The 17,762-nt window shown below is 47.7% G+C and overlaps 1 protein-coding gene across 1 annotated transcript in view; it reads left to right on the forward strand.

The window, feature by feature from the left end:
* Positions 1-9,171: 9,171 nt before the first annotated feature.
* Positions 9,172-17,762, forward strand: part of CA6 (carbonic anhydrase 6) — a 20,483-nt gene continuing 11,892 nt past the window's right edge. Inside the window, exons 1-4 of the mRNA XM_019541629.1 lie at positions 9,172-9,252; positions 9,365-9,457; positions 11,093-11,275; positions 17,079-17,227. Coding sequence (XP_019397174.1) covers positions 9,379-9,457; positions 11,093-11,275; positions 17,079-17,227 — 411 coding nt within the window. The 5' untranslated portion in view covers positions 9,172-9,252; positions 9,365-9,378. The remainder of the gene's footprint in view (positions 9,253-9,364; positions 9,458-11,092; positions 11,276-17,078; positions 17,228-17,762) is intronic.

Raw genomic sequence — 17,762 nt, forward strand, 5'->3', positions numbered from 1 at the left:
TATGTGGCCCTACTATCAGCAAGTATCCTCCACCCCAAACTTTTCAGCCTGGGGCTTCAGCTACTTCCAAATCTTTTGGCAGGCATCCTACATGTAGGCCCAAGCCCAGAGACTTGGGGTTTGAATTTCCCTGAGTTTCACTTGCCCTTATTCGTACGGCTGCAGGAGCAAGCTAGGAAAAAAACTGCTGTTTCCATAAAGTCAACGCGTAGCCGAGATCCTCCCACTGGAAGCTGGCCAGTGGGAGGCTAACTATGAGGGATTCCTGTCTTCATGCAGACAAGGGTGCACCCTCCACTACACAGTGCCATTTTAATTGTATTAACTTGGTTGTGCGATTTCCCCTGCCAGGTAAGTATTCCAGGCATGCTTTTTTTTTTTTAAAGAGAATTTTTAATATTTCACACCAAATCAATTCCAAATCTGTGAGTCAGTCAAGAACCGTAAGCCGCCCTACTACTGGCAAACATCCTCCATCCCACCTGGGGCTTCAGATGTTTCCAAAGCCTTTGGTAGGCATCCTACGTGCAGGCCCAAGCCCGGAGGCTTGGGGTTCAGATGCCCCCGAGTTTTGCTTGCCCTCAGCCGTACGGCCGCAGGAGCAAGCTAGGTAAGTATTCCAAGCATGCTAGCACACGCCTGCAATCTGTGCAGATCAGGACCTGTTTGCCAATTTGTGAATATAGCCAGTTGCTGTTGCACAGCACGACATGCGTTCTAGGGGGTGAGCTTAGCTGGTACCTTGGAGGCACTCCCTGAATGCTGCAGGCAAGTGGGCTTCTGAGCTAGGGCACTGCCACACACCTAAGGAGCAGGTGCGTCTGACTTTATTCCTACTTATGTATCACGGTCATCCAGCATGTCCCACAGTGCTCCTTGCAAGTGCCAGCCTGCCTGCGTGTTTTGTGGTTTCCATTGGACGCTGCCTTTCAGCTGAGATTTCCTGCTGTGGCTGAACATCCTTGTAACCAAGACTTCCTGATCTCATGGCCCAGCTCATCATCACACACTACATCTGGGGTCGCTGGAGGAACACCATGAGGGATACAGCTTGAAGCACACGGCAATTCTGATTTTTTCCCCTTGTTGCCTCCCACATTAGGACTGGTGCAAGCAACTGTGATAGAAAGGTAATGCTGCATGTTAGACTAACACTGTTTATAGGCAGCTTGTAAAAGCTTCTGATAGGACTATTTAAGAGGTTTTCTTTTATTTATGTACCCACCTCTCCTTGACTCCTTGTGTCAGATCACTTGGGTTCCTCTGGCTGTCATGCTTTTGGAGGCTTTTATCTTGGAGCCTTTGCTTATTTTTGGCTGTAGCATGTGGATTTTGATGTACAGGAATTGTGAAGTGAGGTAGGATGATGGTCCTGCAAATTCCTTTTCACCTTTTTTGTAATTCACCCTGTTCCTCACCCAGTTCCTTAGGGACAGACAGGAAGGCACTTTTCCAGCTTTTGCATCCCCTTGAAACCTCGAAACGCCCCGTCTGAGGGTGACTGTTTACTCATCCAATCAAACTCTCACCTGTGGCATAATTAGCAGGGCTGTAGTTGAAGATCCTAAACCAAGTGTGATCTTTTCAGCTCTCACATAAGGGCTCAGACAGGAAGTTAATGAGTGCAATAGAAAAGTGATTGAGAGGGGCTGTGCATATGTGCGCATGCACACATATGTATGCACACACATGCATTATGATTCCACATGTTTGTGTGCAGGCCAGAAGTTGCTCTCTAGAAACAGATCAATCCTGTTACGGTTACAAAAGCAGACACAAACCCTGTGCAACGGCAGTGACCTCAATCTACTATCTGAGCTGACTGACAGGCATGTGCATTCAGACTTGGGGTTATATCCAGCGCCCACTGACCTCAATGCAGTTTTGATTAGCCTCTGGGTGTGGAAGTCATTTTTTCGTGTTCATTATCCAGTTAGTTGGGATGGGTCAGGAGCTGTATGGATCATGGTAACCAGACCAGTGATTTTTCTTTGGGGGAAAGGTGAAGCCCATCCCACCCGAGCATGTCTCTCGTCCTGATGTGTGGGTTGCTGTCTAGGAAGCCGAAGCCCACCTTGAGACACCATTCCCGAAGCCACAAGTTGGCCTCTCTGATGCAGGTCTCGTGTCGTCTTCCACGTCCGCTCACTGGTAGGACAGAAGAGAAAACCACCTGTGCGCCTGTCTCCTTCAGCATGCCCCCAGAGCGTGGTAGTCCGCCATCAGGTGATCAGGGCTTCCCCTGGCTGCATCATTAGTGCCCACATGGATTAGGACCGTGGGGTAGTAATCGGTGGGCCAGATAATGGCCTGGATCATTCCTGTCACATCCTGAATCTTTGCTCTGGGCAGGCAGGAGACCTCGTGTGTCGAGGGGTCCCGGCGATAGATGGGGCCCTCTGTACATCTCCGCGTCGACACCATTATATTTATTTATATTACTGTGTGGTGCCTTTGCCCTACCCTTGTTAGAGTCTCCTGCCTGGCCCTTCCTGCCTGCCCACCTGCACGAACGCTGGCACGCTGTTGCAGCGCGTGCCTGTTTGCACACTCTGTTCACGCGCGCAGCTCGGGAGTGCAGCTCCCTGCCGGCTCAGCAAAGAGGGACCCCGGGGGCTACCCCACTGGATCCGGCTCCGCTGCGCCAGTTCCCTCCGCCCCCACTTACCTTAGGGGGAATCAGCTGATGCTGCCCCCACTGCTGCCTCCGATCAGGTGAGGAGGGGGCACATGTGCGTGCGTGCGGGGACCCAGGTGTGCCCAGCTCCCTGCTCAGCTCCTGGCCCCAAGCTATAGTAACTGTGACTTTCCTGCTGTCTCTCCAGACTACCTCACTGATAGCTTTACTTACCTCTTTATGGGGTGAAGCTCTGCTAGCTTCCACCAAGGACATCTCTGCCTTGTGGAGGACACCTGTGATTGTGGTGGGGGGGGAACCCTGTCTGGTGCTGGTCAGAGAAGAGTTAGCCAGACAGTTGGCTGCTGCCCAGTCAGGGTGCAAACCTTGCTTGGGCTGTGGAAAAGCAAGAGAGCTTGATGGGCATCAGGTTGTTACTATACTGAAGCTGGAATAAGGCTGTGGAACAGCTGATTGCTTGAAGGCAGCCAAACTGCAAGCCAGGTAGCAAAGTGCCTATTGACTTAGAAGAGCCAACCTACAGGTGAATGGAAGGAGCCCAGTAGGAGACTGGATGCTGTAGCACAAGTGTCAGTTCGAGGCCAACAGAAGCCAGAATCTCGCCTCTTTACAGAATAGGCCAATGCTGAGGATACCAAACCTATAAGGAACAGAGCTGAAGCAGGAGAACAGGACATGATCTCCCTATCAAATGTATGCCCTTGTTCTCCCTGCCTTGGTCTCAGATCCTCTTCCTGTCCCTGTCCCTGCCTTGTCTTAACTTGGACTACCGTGCTCTTCCATCACTTAGTTACTTTCCCCTAGATGCTTCAGAGACTGAGTTCCACCTTCAGCCTAAAGTACCTGCTTTGTTCTGTATCTCTGGCTCCACCACTTATGTGCTAATCTAAACCGTAATCTGCCCCTACTCTGAACAACTTCTTGTTTCAACCACTCACCCTCTTTGCCTGTCTAAAAAGCAAATGAGTCAACTCCTGCACCTCCCAGTACTTTGTCCTCACCTCTCATTTGTACAATGAGGCTGGCCATACTCATTTACCCAACAGGGCTTTGGCAGGGGTTAATTAAGTCTGTACAGCACTTTGCAGATTAAAAGTGCTATACAGGGCGATGGTATTTATTGTGTATGAAGGATTCTATACAAAACCAAACTATTGTATTTGGCCACTGGATGTCACAGCTGCTCAACATACAGTGGACTTGAAATTAAAAAAAAGGAGAGAGAGAGGGAGAGAGAGAAAGGGCTTACTTACCCCACAATGGAGTAGCAGCAGCAGCAAACTCCAGAGAGTTTTTTTTGTAGGGAGGGTGGATTTGTGACAAGGTTTGGGGAGCTCGCATTTGTTGCTAGGCTGCTTTCATTGATCTTACTCAGAATAGTAAGCACACTTTCTCTGCATGGTGGATCTAATGAGGAATCAACTATAGTACCTGGAGGTGGTACGTAAATGCATCAGTGGTCTCTCCAGACAGGATAACAGTGACTTTCATTCTGACACATCCGCTGGGGGGAAAGAAGAGTAGACTCTGCCTCTGGCCCCTGAAGCGAGGGAACACAATGGGCAGGCACTAGCCCAACCTCCAGATCAAGTTCTGGGGAAAATAATTGTACCAAAACCCAGTTTTGGAACAAGGAGGCCCTTTTTGAAAGCAATAAGCACAAATACTCCACGGTGTGGGAAGGAGAAACCTCTCTACCAGCCCAGAACAAACAAGGGGAGGGTTCTCCAGAGGCAAGAGCCAGAACCTGTGCCCTAGTATAGCCACATAAGGCTCACCTTCCATGTACACTATGGGTAAGGTGCTTGGCAGGAAAATAGGTGCATGGACCTTGTTGATGGGAGAGGTAGATATACAGGAAGTCTCCTGTGCTGTGACTGCTTCCCCGCTGTCCCTCCTACAGAAAAAGGGAGAGGGAATGCAGACAGGGTTGGAGAGCTGGTGAGAAGCTGTTTCACTCTGCACAGCCTTCCTAACAAGTGGTCAGGAGCTAGGGAGCGCTGCCACGATAATTGCTACCAGGCTCTGTACACCTGCGAGCCCAACATGTGGGTTCTGGAGTGCAAGTGTTTGTGCTCCAAACAGTGCAATTGGTGGCCGCTGGCTTGTCACTGCTGCAAGAAGGGTGTGGGTGGGGAGTTCCTTTGCAGGGCTCTGCAACTTCTGCTAGGTTGGTGCCAGGAGCTCCTGGTTACCCACCCCTGGCCTGGGTTCCATGGCCCAAAGTATACCCACCCTTCCTGTCACGTCAGCCCTGCTCGTCCCCTCCCCTACCACGGGAGACAGGTGCTGATCTGAAAGCAGAACTTTTTCAATCCTGTGCATGGCTCATAGTCCTCTTGGTAGCCTTTCTGTATACCCCAGCACATTCCATTTAAGCTAAATCTTCAATTGAGGGATCAGAAAGATATGGTCTCTGCAGCAATATAAGCCCATTTTTTGGGCAATCAGACCCATAGATAGCACAAAGCATTACTGGAAATCTTTAGCTCTCCTGGAAATGGAGAGGTACTTTTATCACTTTTCTTTTTATAGCATCACATTATCCTCTCTCTATCTTCGGCTAAATGATGACTAAGTGCACATTTGTGTGCTGGGGGGGGAGGGGGAGTGTTGTGATAACTGTTTATGAGAATTTAGCGTATAAACACCAGAGGAGGAGCATTTTGAGGTTGTACAAGGGCACGTAGATAGGAGGAATGAGTAGAGCAACAGAACATTTATGTTGACTATGAAGGACAGTTACCTAGTAGTGAGCTCTATTAGATGGCGAAATGGTCCCCAAAGGGAAGTGATGGATGCCCAGTCACGCTTTAAAACAAGACAAATTCTGCTCAAAGTAATATTTTTGTAAGGTTATTTGATCTTTGCCTTTCTATCTTGTCCATCTGCAGAGTGACTAGGATCTCCAGTAGATTTCCCTGGTTTTTACATCAGTGAAAGCAAAATTTGGCCAAGCACATGATACTATAGTATACAGAGAATCAGTCTTGCAGAGATTATGTGGGCTGGGGGAGCATGTTAAGTCATGCAATATGGCTTTTCTATGTCTAACTTCCATGAACCTGGCAGAGCAGCTAAAAATGAGGAGCAGACTAAAAGCTTGAGGCTAAATTTCCCAAAAGAGGCCTGAATTCCAGGTTCAAATACTGGATCACAGAAGGACCTGATTTGCCTGCCTATGCCATGACATGCCCATGGAGAAATGCAGGTTATTTGTAGTTGCTCCAAAACCCTGTCCCGTTGTGTCTAGCCCCAGTGTAGCAACTGTTTTCTCCATAAAATTAAGGTTAATTAAACTAGATACACTGCTCCACCACAGCAAATTGTGGTTGAGCCTGGGCAGCTCAGAGGTCTCCCTGCCTCACTGTATTTGTCATCATTACAGATAGTTTTGCTGACTTACCACGTAGCAGAGCTGTTGCTTCTTATCCAGCGGGTAACCCTATACGTAAACTAGCTGGCATCAGCTACACTGATTCATCACCAAGGCCCTTACCTAAGCCACATAACTCAGAAATCAGGGATGAGTCCTACAAAATAGGGCAGTGATCACAGCTGAGGTGAACCTCTAAGCCTTTTTGGCTCACTGCAGCCGATGTGATCAGCCACCGGAGGTCATGCAAAACTGATAGGGAACATACTGTACCTGTGAATCACAGGCCTGGCTTGCAAAACCAGACCTGAAACTTAGGCTCTGAACTGTGCAGATGAGGGCCTGTGTGCCATCAAGTGCCTTTGCTTTTGTGTGCTACATCCCAGATGGGGAAACCATGTCTTACTTTCAGAGTAGTTCTTGGGAACCAATAGTTCTTTTTTAAAATTACTAGCTCCTACACTGCTGTAGCAGGACAGTTCACTGGTCCATCACATCATCTAGCACCCTGCCAGTAACAGGCATGCTGTAGAGCAGGGTAGAAAGGCCACATATTGCACCTGCCCATCTGTGATGTATTTTCTTTGAGACAATTCCTTCCATGGCCCTTACTTCACACCTCAACCCCTTGGCTCGAGATTCAAATATGCTTCTCATGTGCCCTTGCAAATTGGTTTGTTCTGTTCTTAAGTAGGGCCTCAATGCAAAGCAAATGGAGCTAGAGTATGGGATCATTTGTTTCTCTGCACTGCTGTGTAAAGCAACTCACTGTCAGCACTGGGATGTGGGTGCCAGAGCTGGGTAGCTAATCAGGGATTAAGGTTGGAGAACCATACCATTAAAGCCAAAGGTGGAGCAGGCAAGCAGAGTCCAGGAACAAATCAAGTCAGCAACCAAAGGACCAGGAGACAATCCACATGCAGAAGTGAGCTTGGCCAGGAACCAAGATTCTCCAAAAACAGCCTAGAAACTAGAAGAAACCTATTGCCCAGATGCTTCCTGTGGCTCTTCTTTCTCTTAAATAGGGGAAGTGACTGGTCAGGTGTTATGAACCAGCCACTTAACTCCCAGAGAGTGGGTGGGCTCTTGGGCATCAATGGAGGTCTACCCTACCCTCATCCAACCCATAGAAGTAGTAATGTGGATGGCAGGTTGGGGTAGGCTGTTGTATTGGCCAAGGCCCTGGGTTTGAGGCTGCAGGTGACATGGCCTCATCTCTAAGACAGTGAGTGCAAGGGGGCCAGTTTACAGATACCATCTGAATGCTCACGGACCTTTTGGAAACTTCAAGGCACTTACCCTGGAGGGCACATCAAGGTCCTGAAACCAGAGTGCTAGATTCTCAGCTGGAGACCCTTGTAGCTCTGTTCAAGTCATTGAAAGCCACGCCAGCTTTATGCAAGATGCGAAGCTGGCCCATAACAAATGCCAGCATTGAAAAATGCCAACTGGGCTCTGCCTGACAATGAGGGTGTGATCCTCACAGCATAGTCTCTGAAGCTGCAGCCGGTGTAATCCCTGGTGCATGGGAGGGTTGTGAGGGAGGACATGAAGCAAGGTACTTCTAGGAATGGAGTTTTGTCTTCAGAGGAGACCATTGCTTCTGGGTGCCCAACTGGAGGCATCTTCAATATGACTGCCAGCAGTGTGATGATGACTCAGGTCAACCTGCAAGACACGCCATTAATGACATCCCTCAGCTCTGACGTGTCAGGGGCCTGCTCCCTGGGACATGAATACCCACTGACCCCATCTCTGGCTCTCCTGACATTGGCTGTAGCTTGGAATGGGAGCCGATCAATGAGGCGCAGACCAGGGAAATTGATTGTCCCTACACACTATCCAGCCCAACATAGCAATTTCAAGCCAGCCAAGATAACAGAAGAGACACTGATGCAGAAGTGGCCTCCTATCTTGTCTCTTGTTCACACTCAGTGTGGTGGTGTGTGGAATTCGGGAGTGTAAACAGGTATAAACCCCTGAAATTTCTCCCTCAGCTAATTTCAAGGACTATTTACCCAACTGGATACACACGGATTACGAAAGGCATTGCAGGGCATGTTTGATTAGTTCAGTCCCTACACAGTTCAGTGCAGCTGTCAGAATAAATGTCTTCTTTAGAGGGAAGGGGAAAATACATGTTGGGTTAAGGGACTCAACAGCAGAGCAGTTCCCAAACTTCAAATACACAGTGCGTGGAACACAGAGGCAGGAAAGGCCTCTTGTAAAATTAACTGTTCACTTACAAAAGATAAGCCGAAAAGAAAAATGGCATCTATCTGCAGCCTGATATAAACCCCAGAAGGTGGGTTTATGTGAAATCTCCCACCTCCTTACCTGTTTGAGCTGCTTGCATTAGGGTTTTATTTTACTTTTGCTTTTAGATTTTTATTCTTGACCATAGGGGTTTGTTTTTTTCCCCCTAGATGGGCTATTAGGTAGAAAAGGATATTAGTGGCATAGAAGCCTTGATTTTTAGGATGATAATAGGACACCAGAAGAGCAGACAGGGAACCTGCTTTCCAGATTTGCCTCTTACTTGCTGTTTGACCATGATCCTGTTGCTTGGGGCCAGATTTCGAAAGATATTCAAGTGCCTCAAGCTGTAGTCTGGGTACTTAATCCCTATTAACTTCAAAGGAGGTGAGGCATCTAGGTACTTTAGAAATCCTTCTATGCTTCTACCCATATTTTTAGTGTCAAATAGCATTAAAAATCCAGCCCATTGGTCTTGGATTTTCCGAAATGTTCAGGCCCCTGCAGTAGGGCCAGGCAAACAAGTCCAGTAGACTAGGTGCATGTTGAAAATGCAGTTCCTTGGAGCGCTGAGCATTTGAAAACCTGCTCCTTAGGGCCTGACGACTACTGGGTCCCACCAATTTCGAATACTGCTGTGGATACGAGCAATTGAAAATGAGCCCCTTCACCTCTTTCTGCCTCCAAAGCTTGCTCGGGGAAAAAATGAAGTCATTCACTTCAGGGAACAATCAGGTACGCTTCTGTGGAAGCTCACAGCAGTGCTGCACCCCCTTGACAAGAAACGATCAGAGAGCAAAAGGGAGCAAAAAAGTATCAATCAAGCACATGTCAAGGTGGTTTGAAGGACACGAGCTGTGTGACCTTCTGCTCCATTAGACCTGGCAGCCTCTGACAGCGGATCAATAACCCGCCGCTAGCAGTGGTAGCGGGCGGCCCAAGCGTAATAGCGGTGGTGGTGTCTGCTGTTATTGCTGACAGGGTGAGGAGAAGGGTGAGACGGAGACTGGAAGGGCCAGGCTCGGAGTAAATTGTTATTTATGCTTTCAGGGGTTTTTAAAGACATGCGCTCCCCAACGTGGGTCTGATTTCAGAGACGGCAAGAGCCATGAGGATTGCAGGCACCGTCCTCCACTTGCTTCTTATGCAGCTCAGCTCCTCTCACATCATGCACTGGACATATAAAGGTAACAACCCCACAAAAGAAAGTACTGCTTTTGAATTGCTACTGGCTCTGCCAGCTTCCTTAAGGCAGTCCTGTTCTTTTGAGCGCTTGGCTTTTCCTCTTTTCTGTTTTAAAAAAAAAAAAAAAGTAACACGGCAGCTAATTTATTTCCCTTTATTGATGCCAGTGTAATCTTGAATGCCGTTCTTTTCAGTGTCAGCCCCTCTGACTCCTTTGTGTTGTTGGGGTATATTGTCAGGCAGAACAATAGGTGCCAAACAATGGAGAAAATCTTTGTAGGGCTCTACAAAAGACAAAAAAAAGCTGACCTTCTGTTGGTCCTGAAAAGAAAAGAATAGGTTTCCCATTAGAGACTGCTTACTGACCGCGTTTCAGAGGGTGTGGAACAGCGATACGGAGGCCAGACCTGCCTGCTTGTATGTTCGCCCTGGTGAAATTTTTCTTAATGCTTAGGACTCTGCGAGTCTTTCTGCTTTGGTGGGTCTTGACTCCTGCTGCCACCCAAGAGGCAGTAAAATGCACACTTTTTTTCTTCTTTAATTGCAATTACGGCACTGGGCTGCAATTGTTATCTCTGGCATCTCGGAGCCTGCAGCTCCACAGCACCCATGCCAGAATGAATGGCAGGGACCAGGCGAATGGCCTGCAAACTGGCATGCCTGAGGTGAAGCGAAAGGGAAAAAGTCTGGCAAATGCTAAATGGATTTCTAATGGGGCAGTGGCAGTAATTATAAATTGGGAGGATGCTGAAGGAGCTTAGAACAATGTTTAATAGGATTAAACAGATCATCTCTTGAACTGCTGCAATAACCCTTCACAGTCAGATATTTCAGCAGTACCTTGGGATTTTCACCTTGACTCTGGTATACTGTTTCCCGGCAAGAAATGGCCAAAGTGGATCAATATATTGTAAATTTTAAGGGAGCCGTTGAAGGGGAGGGATGGATTTCCACATTGATTCTAAGCCAGAGGAGTGATAGAGATGGCATCAACAGCTCTACTTAGTCATAAAGTCCTAAATATAGGAGTACAGAGGCAAGGCAAATGGCCTTGAAAGTTTAAAGCAGTGCTTCCCTATTTGGATAACAATTGTTTTGGGAAAAAGAGGGGAGCAAGTGTTAAGTGCTTAGATTGAACCAAAGCTGAAATGTATTGACATTTACATTTAAAATGTTAAAAGAGAGGGAATGTCAAATCCATAGTGTAGTCCAGATGACTGGTGACTCAGGACGCCTAGGATCTATTTCTAGCTCGATGGATGATTTGCACGAGACTCTTCCCCGTGCCTCAGTCACCCACATGAACAAAATGGGTTAATGATACCTACCTGCATTAATAATGGGTGTCAATTGATTTAATCAGAAGTCATTGAAACAGAGGTGCTAAGTAAGTGCCAAGTTATATTCAGTAAGCCTTTATTATTAAATCTCTTAAAGAAAAGAAGTAGGGGGAGTAATGGTGACAAAGGCAAGACCCTACAGTTTTAACTAGCCCCCAGTTTCTTGGGTCATAACTGGCCAGCGAGGAGGCTTTGCTGCCTTGCTGGCAAGAGAGGAAACCTTCCTCGCCATGACTGATGGAGCAGTATTCCCTGCCGTGTGGTATTCATCTGCCCTTCTTCCCTTCCACTTTGCAGAAGGAGAGCTGGATGAGGAGCACTGGGGAAGACACTTTGCCGACTGTGCTGGCAAGCACCAATCTCCCATTGATATTCAGAAGAGGAAGGTAAGGTACAACCCGCAGTTGATGCAGCTGGAGCTCAGTGGTTACAACGAACCCTTGCAAGGGAATTTCACCATGACCAACAACGGGCACTCTGGTAAGTGGCAGGGACCTAGGCAGTTACTCTGAAAGAAGGCATCGTTGCTGATGAGACAAAGAGCTGGAAGGCCAATGCCTGGAAACAGCAGCTGGGACCTGGGGCACCTCACTTGCCATATTCACTGTCAGTTTTACCACTAGCTCTAGCCAGGCTCCCTGGTATTAACGGTGAACAGGCTGTTTTCACCTTTGGACTTGTCATTATAGCCTAGGTTTGCTCTCACCTAAGTCAGTGGTAGAGCTCTGTGGGCCTGATCCTGGAATATACTGAGCACCCGCAACTCCTGCAGCCTGTGCTGGGAATAGCGAGGGTCAGGCCGTCCATCCCTTGGAGGAGGAAACAGTGGGCTCTGCCACACAAGGCATCCTGTGCAGAGACCCATATGCACTTAAGCTATGCTTTGTGGTCTTAAGTAGTGCACGGGTCCCTGCCTTACCTGCACAAAAGAATGCCTGTGCGGGGCTGAGTGCCCACATCCCCCCATCGTTTCAAAGGCAATAAGCATCAGAGTGGCCAAGGAGATGCTCTTTATTGAGCATGCCTTAGGACAATGTTTGTCCAGTGGTCCTATGGTCACCGCTTTGCCTTCCTGAGACCCCAGGGTCACCTAAACTAGGCTCCTCTTGAACCCCCCATCCACTTTCTCCAGATCTGTTGACTGTCATATTACACTGATGTGACTGGGGACTCATTATCCTGCAGGATCAGACCCACCCTTTGTAGCAAGTTGGAAGGGACAGCAAACCCTGCCTCAGGTAACTTTGCTGGTAATGATTATATAACCAGACGCTGTCCTACCTTTTGAAATAACAGTTAGGGCTTGGGCTACATCCACTGGGGCTTTGAACTGTGCAGTGTAGGAGGCAGTATAGCAAATTCAGTGCAAGCAGAAGAGATCAAAGAACTGTATGAATTCAGTTGCTTTATTACTTTGCGTGCTTAGATGTAGATATGGGTCCTGTGTCTATCTCTGTACATACAGGACAATGTAACATTGAATTAATCGAGTTCCTCTATGTCTTCTGCCACACTGAGGATACGACCGTAATGCAGCACCCAATACAACAAGGCAGCGATCTAATAAGGAGGTATGTGTACCTCGGATTAATTTAGGCATCCTGTCATAGTTAGGTGTTCCTTACTGGGCCAACACACCCTGCAGCCCGCTTATGGATGGCTGACTAGCAGGTATGTTCCCTCCAGCCCATCCCAGTGCCGTAGCTGGCTGGCAGCAGCATTGCCTCCTGCCAGTTGGATAGGAAGTTCTCTTTCTCCTTGCAGAGCAAACACTTTTAGAGGATTATTCAGCGTGTGTACATGCAGGTAACCTTTTGACACTTGGAAGTTTTGGTTTGTTTTTATTTTTACTGACATGCACAGTGTTGTCTTTCTTTTTCAAGCCTCCCCCTCCTCACTTCAGCTATTTCAGCTTTCCGCTTTGTAACCTCATTTCATTCCATTCTCCAAATTTTGCTGATTTTTTTTTTCCTACCTGGTGGGGAAACCCTGTCAGCAGCATATGTATAAGCAACAGAAAGAAGATGCAGTTCTTCATTCCTCAAAAGGGCACATACAGTATCATTCCTAGGCTAAGTACAGACGGTCAAAACATCTGAGGCCGAATTGATTCAGTCTTTGCAGGTTAGTCTAAGCTGCAAAGATCGAAACAATAAACAAATGAACAGACATTCACTTTTGATTCAGGAAATGCAACCACATGCCTGTAGTGGCTTAGGCCAGAAACCGAGGGCTGCTAGAGCACAGCTGTCTGGCACGTAGCCAGCATGGGCTGCGTATTTGCTTTCTCTTTTGGCTGGCCCTGAGGTCTCTGGGATTCACAATCCACACTCGCAGCAGCAGGACTCCACAGGATTGTTCAGCACTTCCTCTTCCTGCTTCCAGGTGCCTCTGGGATTTGTAGTTCACAGTCACAGCCAGCACAGAGTAAGCCAGCAAGGCATCTCTGTACTTGGGGGGGAAGGTGAGTTTAACCACCCTCCCTGGCTGCAGACCCCAGCTGGGGTTTGCTGGAGGGGTGCAGTGAGCCAGCCCCTGCATGGTCCAGCTAGGGAGTAGAAGGTTGGGGCCAGCACTACTCTCTGGAGCAGACGGCACAACCCAGCCCAGGGCTGCAGAGCATGCTGGGATGCTGGGGGACTCAGATTTAACTTGAACCAGGAAGGGGTCTTGGACAGAAGTTTCACAAACTGGTTTGACCTAAATCACTGAAGTCTGATACTACATTCAACCAGGTTTATCTTAAACCAGCTTCAGCCATTTTGAATCTGGTTTACACGCACTGAACTTCTATTTTGTTACGAGTGTAAACCAGTTTCTGATCACTTAAGCTGGTTTTTGTGTGACTTCTGTCCCTAGCCCTAAAGACCAGCAGCGCCTAGGAATGTCGCTAGACCTCTCATACTATCTAGTACTTAGTGGGACTTGTTCTGACGGTGAGCTTTATGTCTTCATTTTGCACCCATGGTAAGCGAGTCAAAGCCACCTGTGCTTTCACTAGAAAATTCGAATTCGGGGTAATTTGCATTCAGGTGCAAACAACAACATAAAGGACAAGGCAGTCCTGAAAGCCCTTTTACAAACATGAACAGATCACATAACCCTACTGGCAGTGGGTAAATATTGCTGTTCCCACTTCTGCAGGGTAGACACTGAAGCCCCCAGTGGATTTAGTGACTTGCCTGTAATCACCCCCCCAGCTCAGGGCCATGGCTGGAATTCAGGGACTCTGGCTTCTTGCCCAGCCCAGCACTTGGCCTACTGTAAAATGCTGCCTGATGCATCACTTAGGGGCCTTTGAGAGGATGGGCTTGGGTTACAAGTGAGTAGCTAGTAAGGAATGTCCTGGCATTGAGGGAGAAAAAAAATCTGTCTATTAATAAAAGATGGCTGGAGCACTCTTATCTTATCTTCTTTCATTCCTCGTTGCTCAAAGGAAAACTGGAGACATGAAGTGGGGAGCAGAGAGCAGTGAGACATGCTGTCTCTAAAGAAAGGCAGCTGTGACTGTATTTCTAAGAATCATTAATGAACCAGGGCCCCCAACTATTCCTGTTGAAGCTTCTGGTGCTGGCATTATCAGCTTCTCTACTTGCAAATTAATTCTTCCCAGTTTCTCTCTCCAGGCTCTGATTGCATAGTTGTATTTTCTTACATTCTTATCAACATGCAGATATTCACTTCATCACCCAGGGCATTTTAAATCAGGGACACAGGCCAAATCCTAGAGCCACCCTTCAGCACCCAAAGGGAGTGGCTTGTCTTATCTTTCTCCTGGAAAATCTTTCCTTAGGCAACATCAAGAGAGACTAAGTAGAGTGCAATGCAGGGGGAAGGAAGGTTCTCCTTGGACACATAAGACCTTAATTGTACAAAGTACTATCTGTGAGTTTATTGGTTTTTTCACTTGTATAATTCCTGGGGCACATTTCACTATAACAAACTCCATTTGCACTACTGCAGCGCGCATGCATCAGGGATTGGCCTCAATGCAGGGCATCAGTATCCTAGCATTCCTTTGCCTAGGAATCCCTGCAGTAAGCATTTTGGCATTTAGCTCTTGCCTTCTTAAGGGAATGATCCCTCCCAGTGCTGATCCAGGGGAATAAAGGGCAATCAGCACTCTGAGGGATGGGGCCTAATTCTCAGCACCCAGCTGACATGCCTCTTCCACCTCCCTCCAGGACATGCACTACCTTTCCACAGGCGATTACGAGCATTTTACCCAAATCCTATCAGCTCGTTCTTACGCAGTCTAAAGAGTGACTTATTTTGCAGAGGCTAATTCTTGCTAAAGATGAATCGGCATTAGCTCGCAGTAGCGTTAAGCTATTTGTCCCCTGTGGAGACCAATCATAGAGGCACACGAAGCCCTGACTTTTCATCCTGTAGCGGGCAGTATCCCAAGTTACACCATGCCTAGTCTGAGCTCAGGCTTTCCAGTGATGTGTGGCAGTATGAAAACTGTCAGACCTCTGCCCAGGCGCTGGAGCTCCTGCAGGCGGGTATAGATGGACAGCTCAGACCCTGATTGCTCTCTGTGTCAAATGAGAGCAAAGGAGATGTGAGACTCTACCAGTTCAGAGGTAAATGGCTATACTGGGTGATGGCTGCAGGAGAATCGGCCCTCAGGTATGTTCACGCTGTCTTAGCAGTGTATTCTCAACTACACAGCAGACAGGACTTTATCCCTAGCACATGTTCCCAGCTGCTTTCTTCGCCCCCTGCTTTGCAGAGTGAACAACCTATAATGAGTTCCCTGGTAAAGTAAATACCCCTTATTACAAAACAAGAGTTAGCATGTGTCTACACAATAAGCAATGGAGCTGTTTGCAACACAATATTGATGCTTTGGGCATGTTAGAAAGAGCCATGTTTTTAGCTCGTCTGCCTGAACAAAGGACCCTTTCTCCTTCTGCATCCAAAACATAACATTATGAATCGGGGCTTGTGTTTATTTCTAAGGAATGAAAAGCTTTTTGTAACTTGCTGGGATTTACTGTTAGGGAGAACAAGGTGGGTATCTCTGTTCAACCTAAACAGAACAAAGAACACACATTACCAATGTGACCCTCTGGCTTGCAGGGTACCTCAACAGGAAAGCAAATATTTAGGATTTGCATCTCTCACTAGATACTGTTTTCGTAAAGGTAATGTGTGGTGTAATAATTACCAGTGTGCTTCCTGTATCGGGCACTCCAATGATCCTCTTTCAACCATCCAAAATGGTCTCCGCAAACTTTTCCCTCGTATTCTCTCAGAATAATTGATTTATTTCTGCCTATCATGCCCGTCCCTGTGGGATGGGGTCCCTTGAGTTTGTACATTGTTGCAAGAGGTGGAATGAACCTTTTCCCCACTGTCTGATCAGGGGCAAGGATGTTTAATTCATTTGTGCCTCCCTTTTCTCATCTGTAAAATGGACACACTGTTGCTAAGGAAACTGCACAGCGCCCCATCAAATGAAAGGCACATATAAAGGCTGAGGATTAATTCATTATCACCAAGGCCTGGGGAACAACCTGCTTACAGGGATTTTAAGTGGCCCGCAGCCCTGCTGCTGTGAGGGAGGCTGGGAAAAGGAGTTATTGTAAAGGAGAGACTTTCCCTTCTAATCCAGAGTCACTGTCATCATGGTAGTGCTTCCCTGAGGCAGAGCCCGAACTTAGGACATGCTTCAGACAGCCAAAGCTCTGAACAGGCTGGCAACAATTAGGTAGAAAGAGTTTCAGGAGAAACCTCTCTGCTCTCAGGTTCCCTCTGCAACCCTAATGCTACTTTATGCAGTTTGTTGTGGAAAGATCAAGTACTTGCTATCTATTAGGCATGCCAGGCTGATATACCAACAACTCCTTTCATCACAGATACAGGAGAGGTCACTTCCTCTACTCTAGACCCTTAGACACATCTTAGTTGCTAATGGTGACCGGAGGAATTTCCTACCATGCTTTGCACACTCACAATTGATCTTGCTAGTCCCAGTCTCCTTCACATGATTGCTCAACTTAAATAGAAGCTGCTCGCATAATTGCTCTTAGCAACACTTGTATGATTTGTGGGAAGGGAAGTACTTAAACCCATACCTAGCAGGCTGCAGAGAGTCCTATGACTTCACTGGCACTGATCACACATCTGTATGCTTTACTGAAGACCTTGCCTTGACTTCAGTTGAGATGCTCTCAGCAGAAGGGGCAACACCCTGAAGTACATAGAGGGCTACCACCCCGGCCCAGCTGCATCCATTTCCATTGATTTCATGCTGTTCCCTGATTCTGCCTTTCAGTCCAGATTGATCTGCCGCCCACCATGCGCATCACCAAAGGACTCCCAGGCCGCTTCACTGCTGTCCAGATGCACCTTCACTGGGGCGGGCTGGACCTGGAGACCAGTGGCTCTGAACACACCATAGACGGAATGAGATACTTTGCAGAGGTACCTGTTCAGATGCAGACGCGCTGTCCCCCACAGGTGGACTGCCTGCGGGCTTGCCTTTTCCACTTGGATAAAAAAATCCAGGAAATCCCCTTGCTAGAAAACCAATGTTGACAAACACAGCACCCAGCAAACTGCTGACTGCCCCAGGTAGTCCAGGGGAGAGCAAGCAGAGCGTCAAATTCTGCTCTGGTAGCATTTTGCGCCCATCTCACCCAGGTGGCTACAAACAGTTTCAGGCAGCAAAGACTAAAACTCCAATACTCCGCACTCTCTGGGACAAGAATTGGCCTGCTGCCTTTATTTCTGGGCATAAAAACGCTTGATCTACCCCTGCACTCTGTGGAAAATAGACAAGGCAAGGCAGAAGTCCCTCAAAGCTTGCAACTGTATTGCCAACCCCACCGTGTCCAAAATCATGAGACAAACTCTGAAAAATCAAGAGATTTGGAATGTAAATCGTGAGATGCTATTTTTAAATGTGCATGTGGGACGGTGGTATTTGTGAAGGTGTGGGGGACTGTGTGGGGGGGGT

Source organism: Crocodylus porosus, unplaced genomic scaffold (assembly GCF_001723895.1).
Source record: "Crocodylus porosus isolate Cpor-Errol unplaced genomic scaffold, CroPor_comp1, whole genome shotgun sequence".
Classification (NCBI taxonomy): Eukaryota; Metazoa; Chordata; order Crocodylia; family Crocodylidae; genus Crocodylus; species Crocodylus porosus.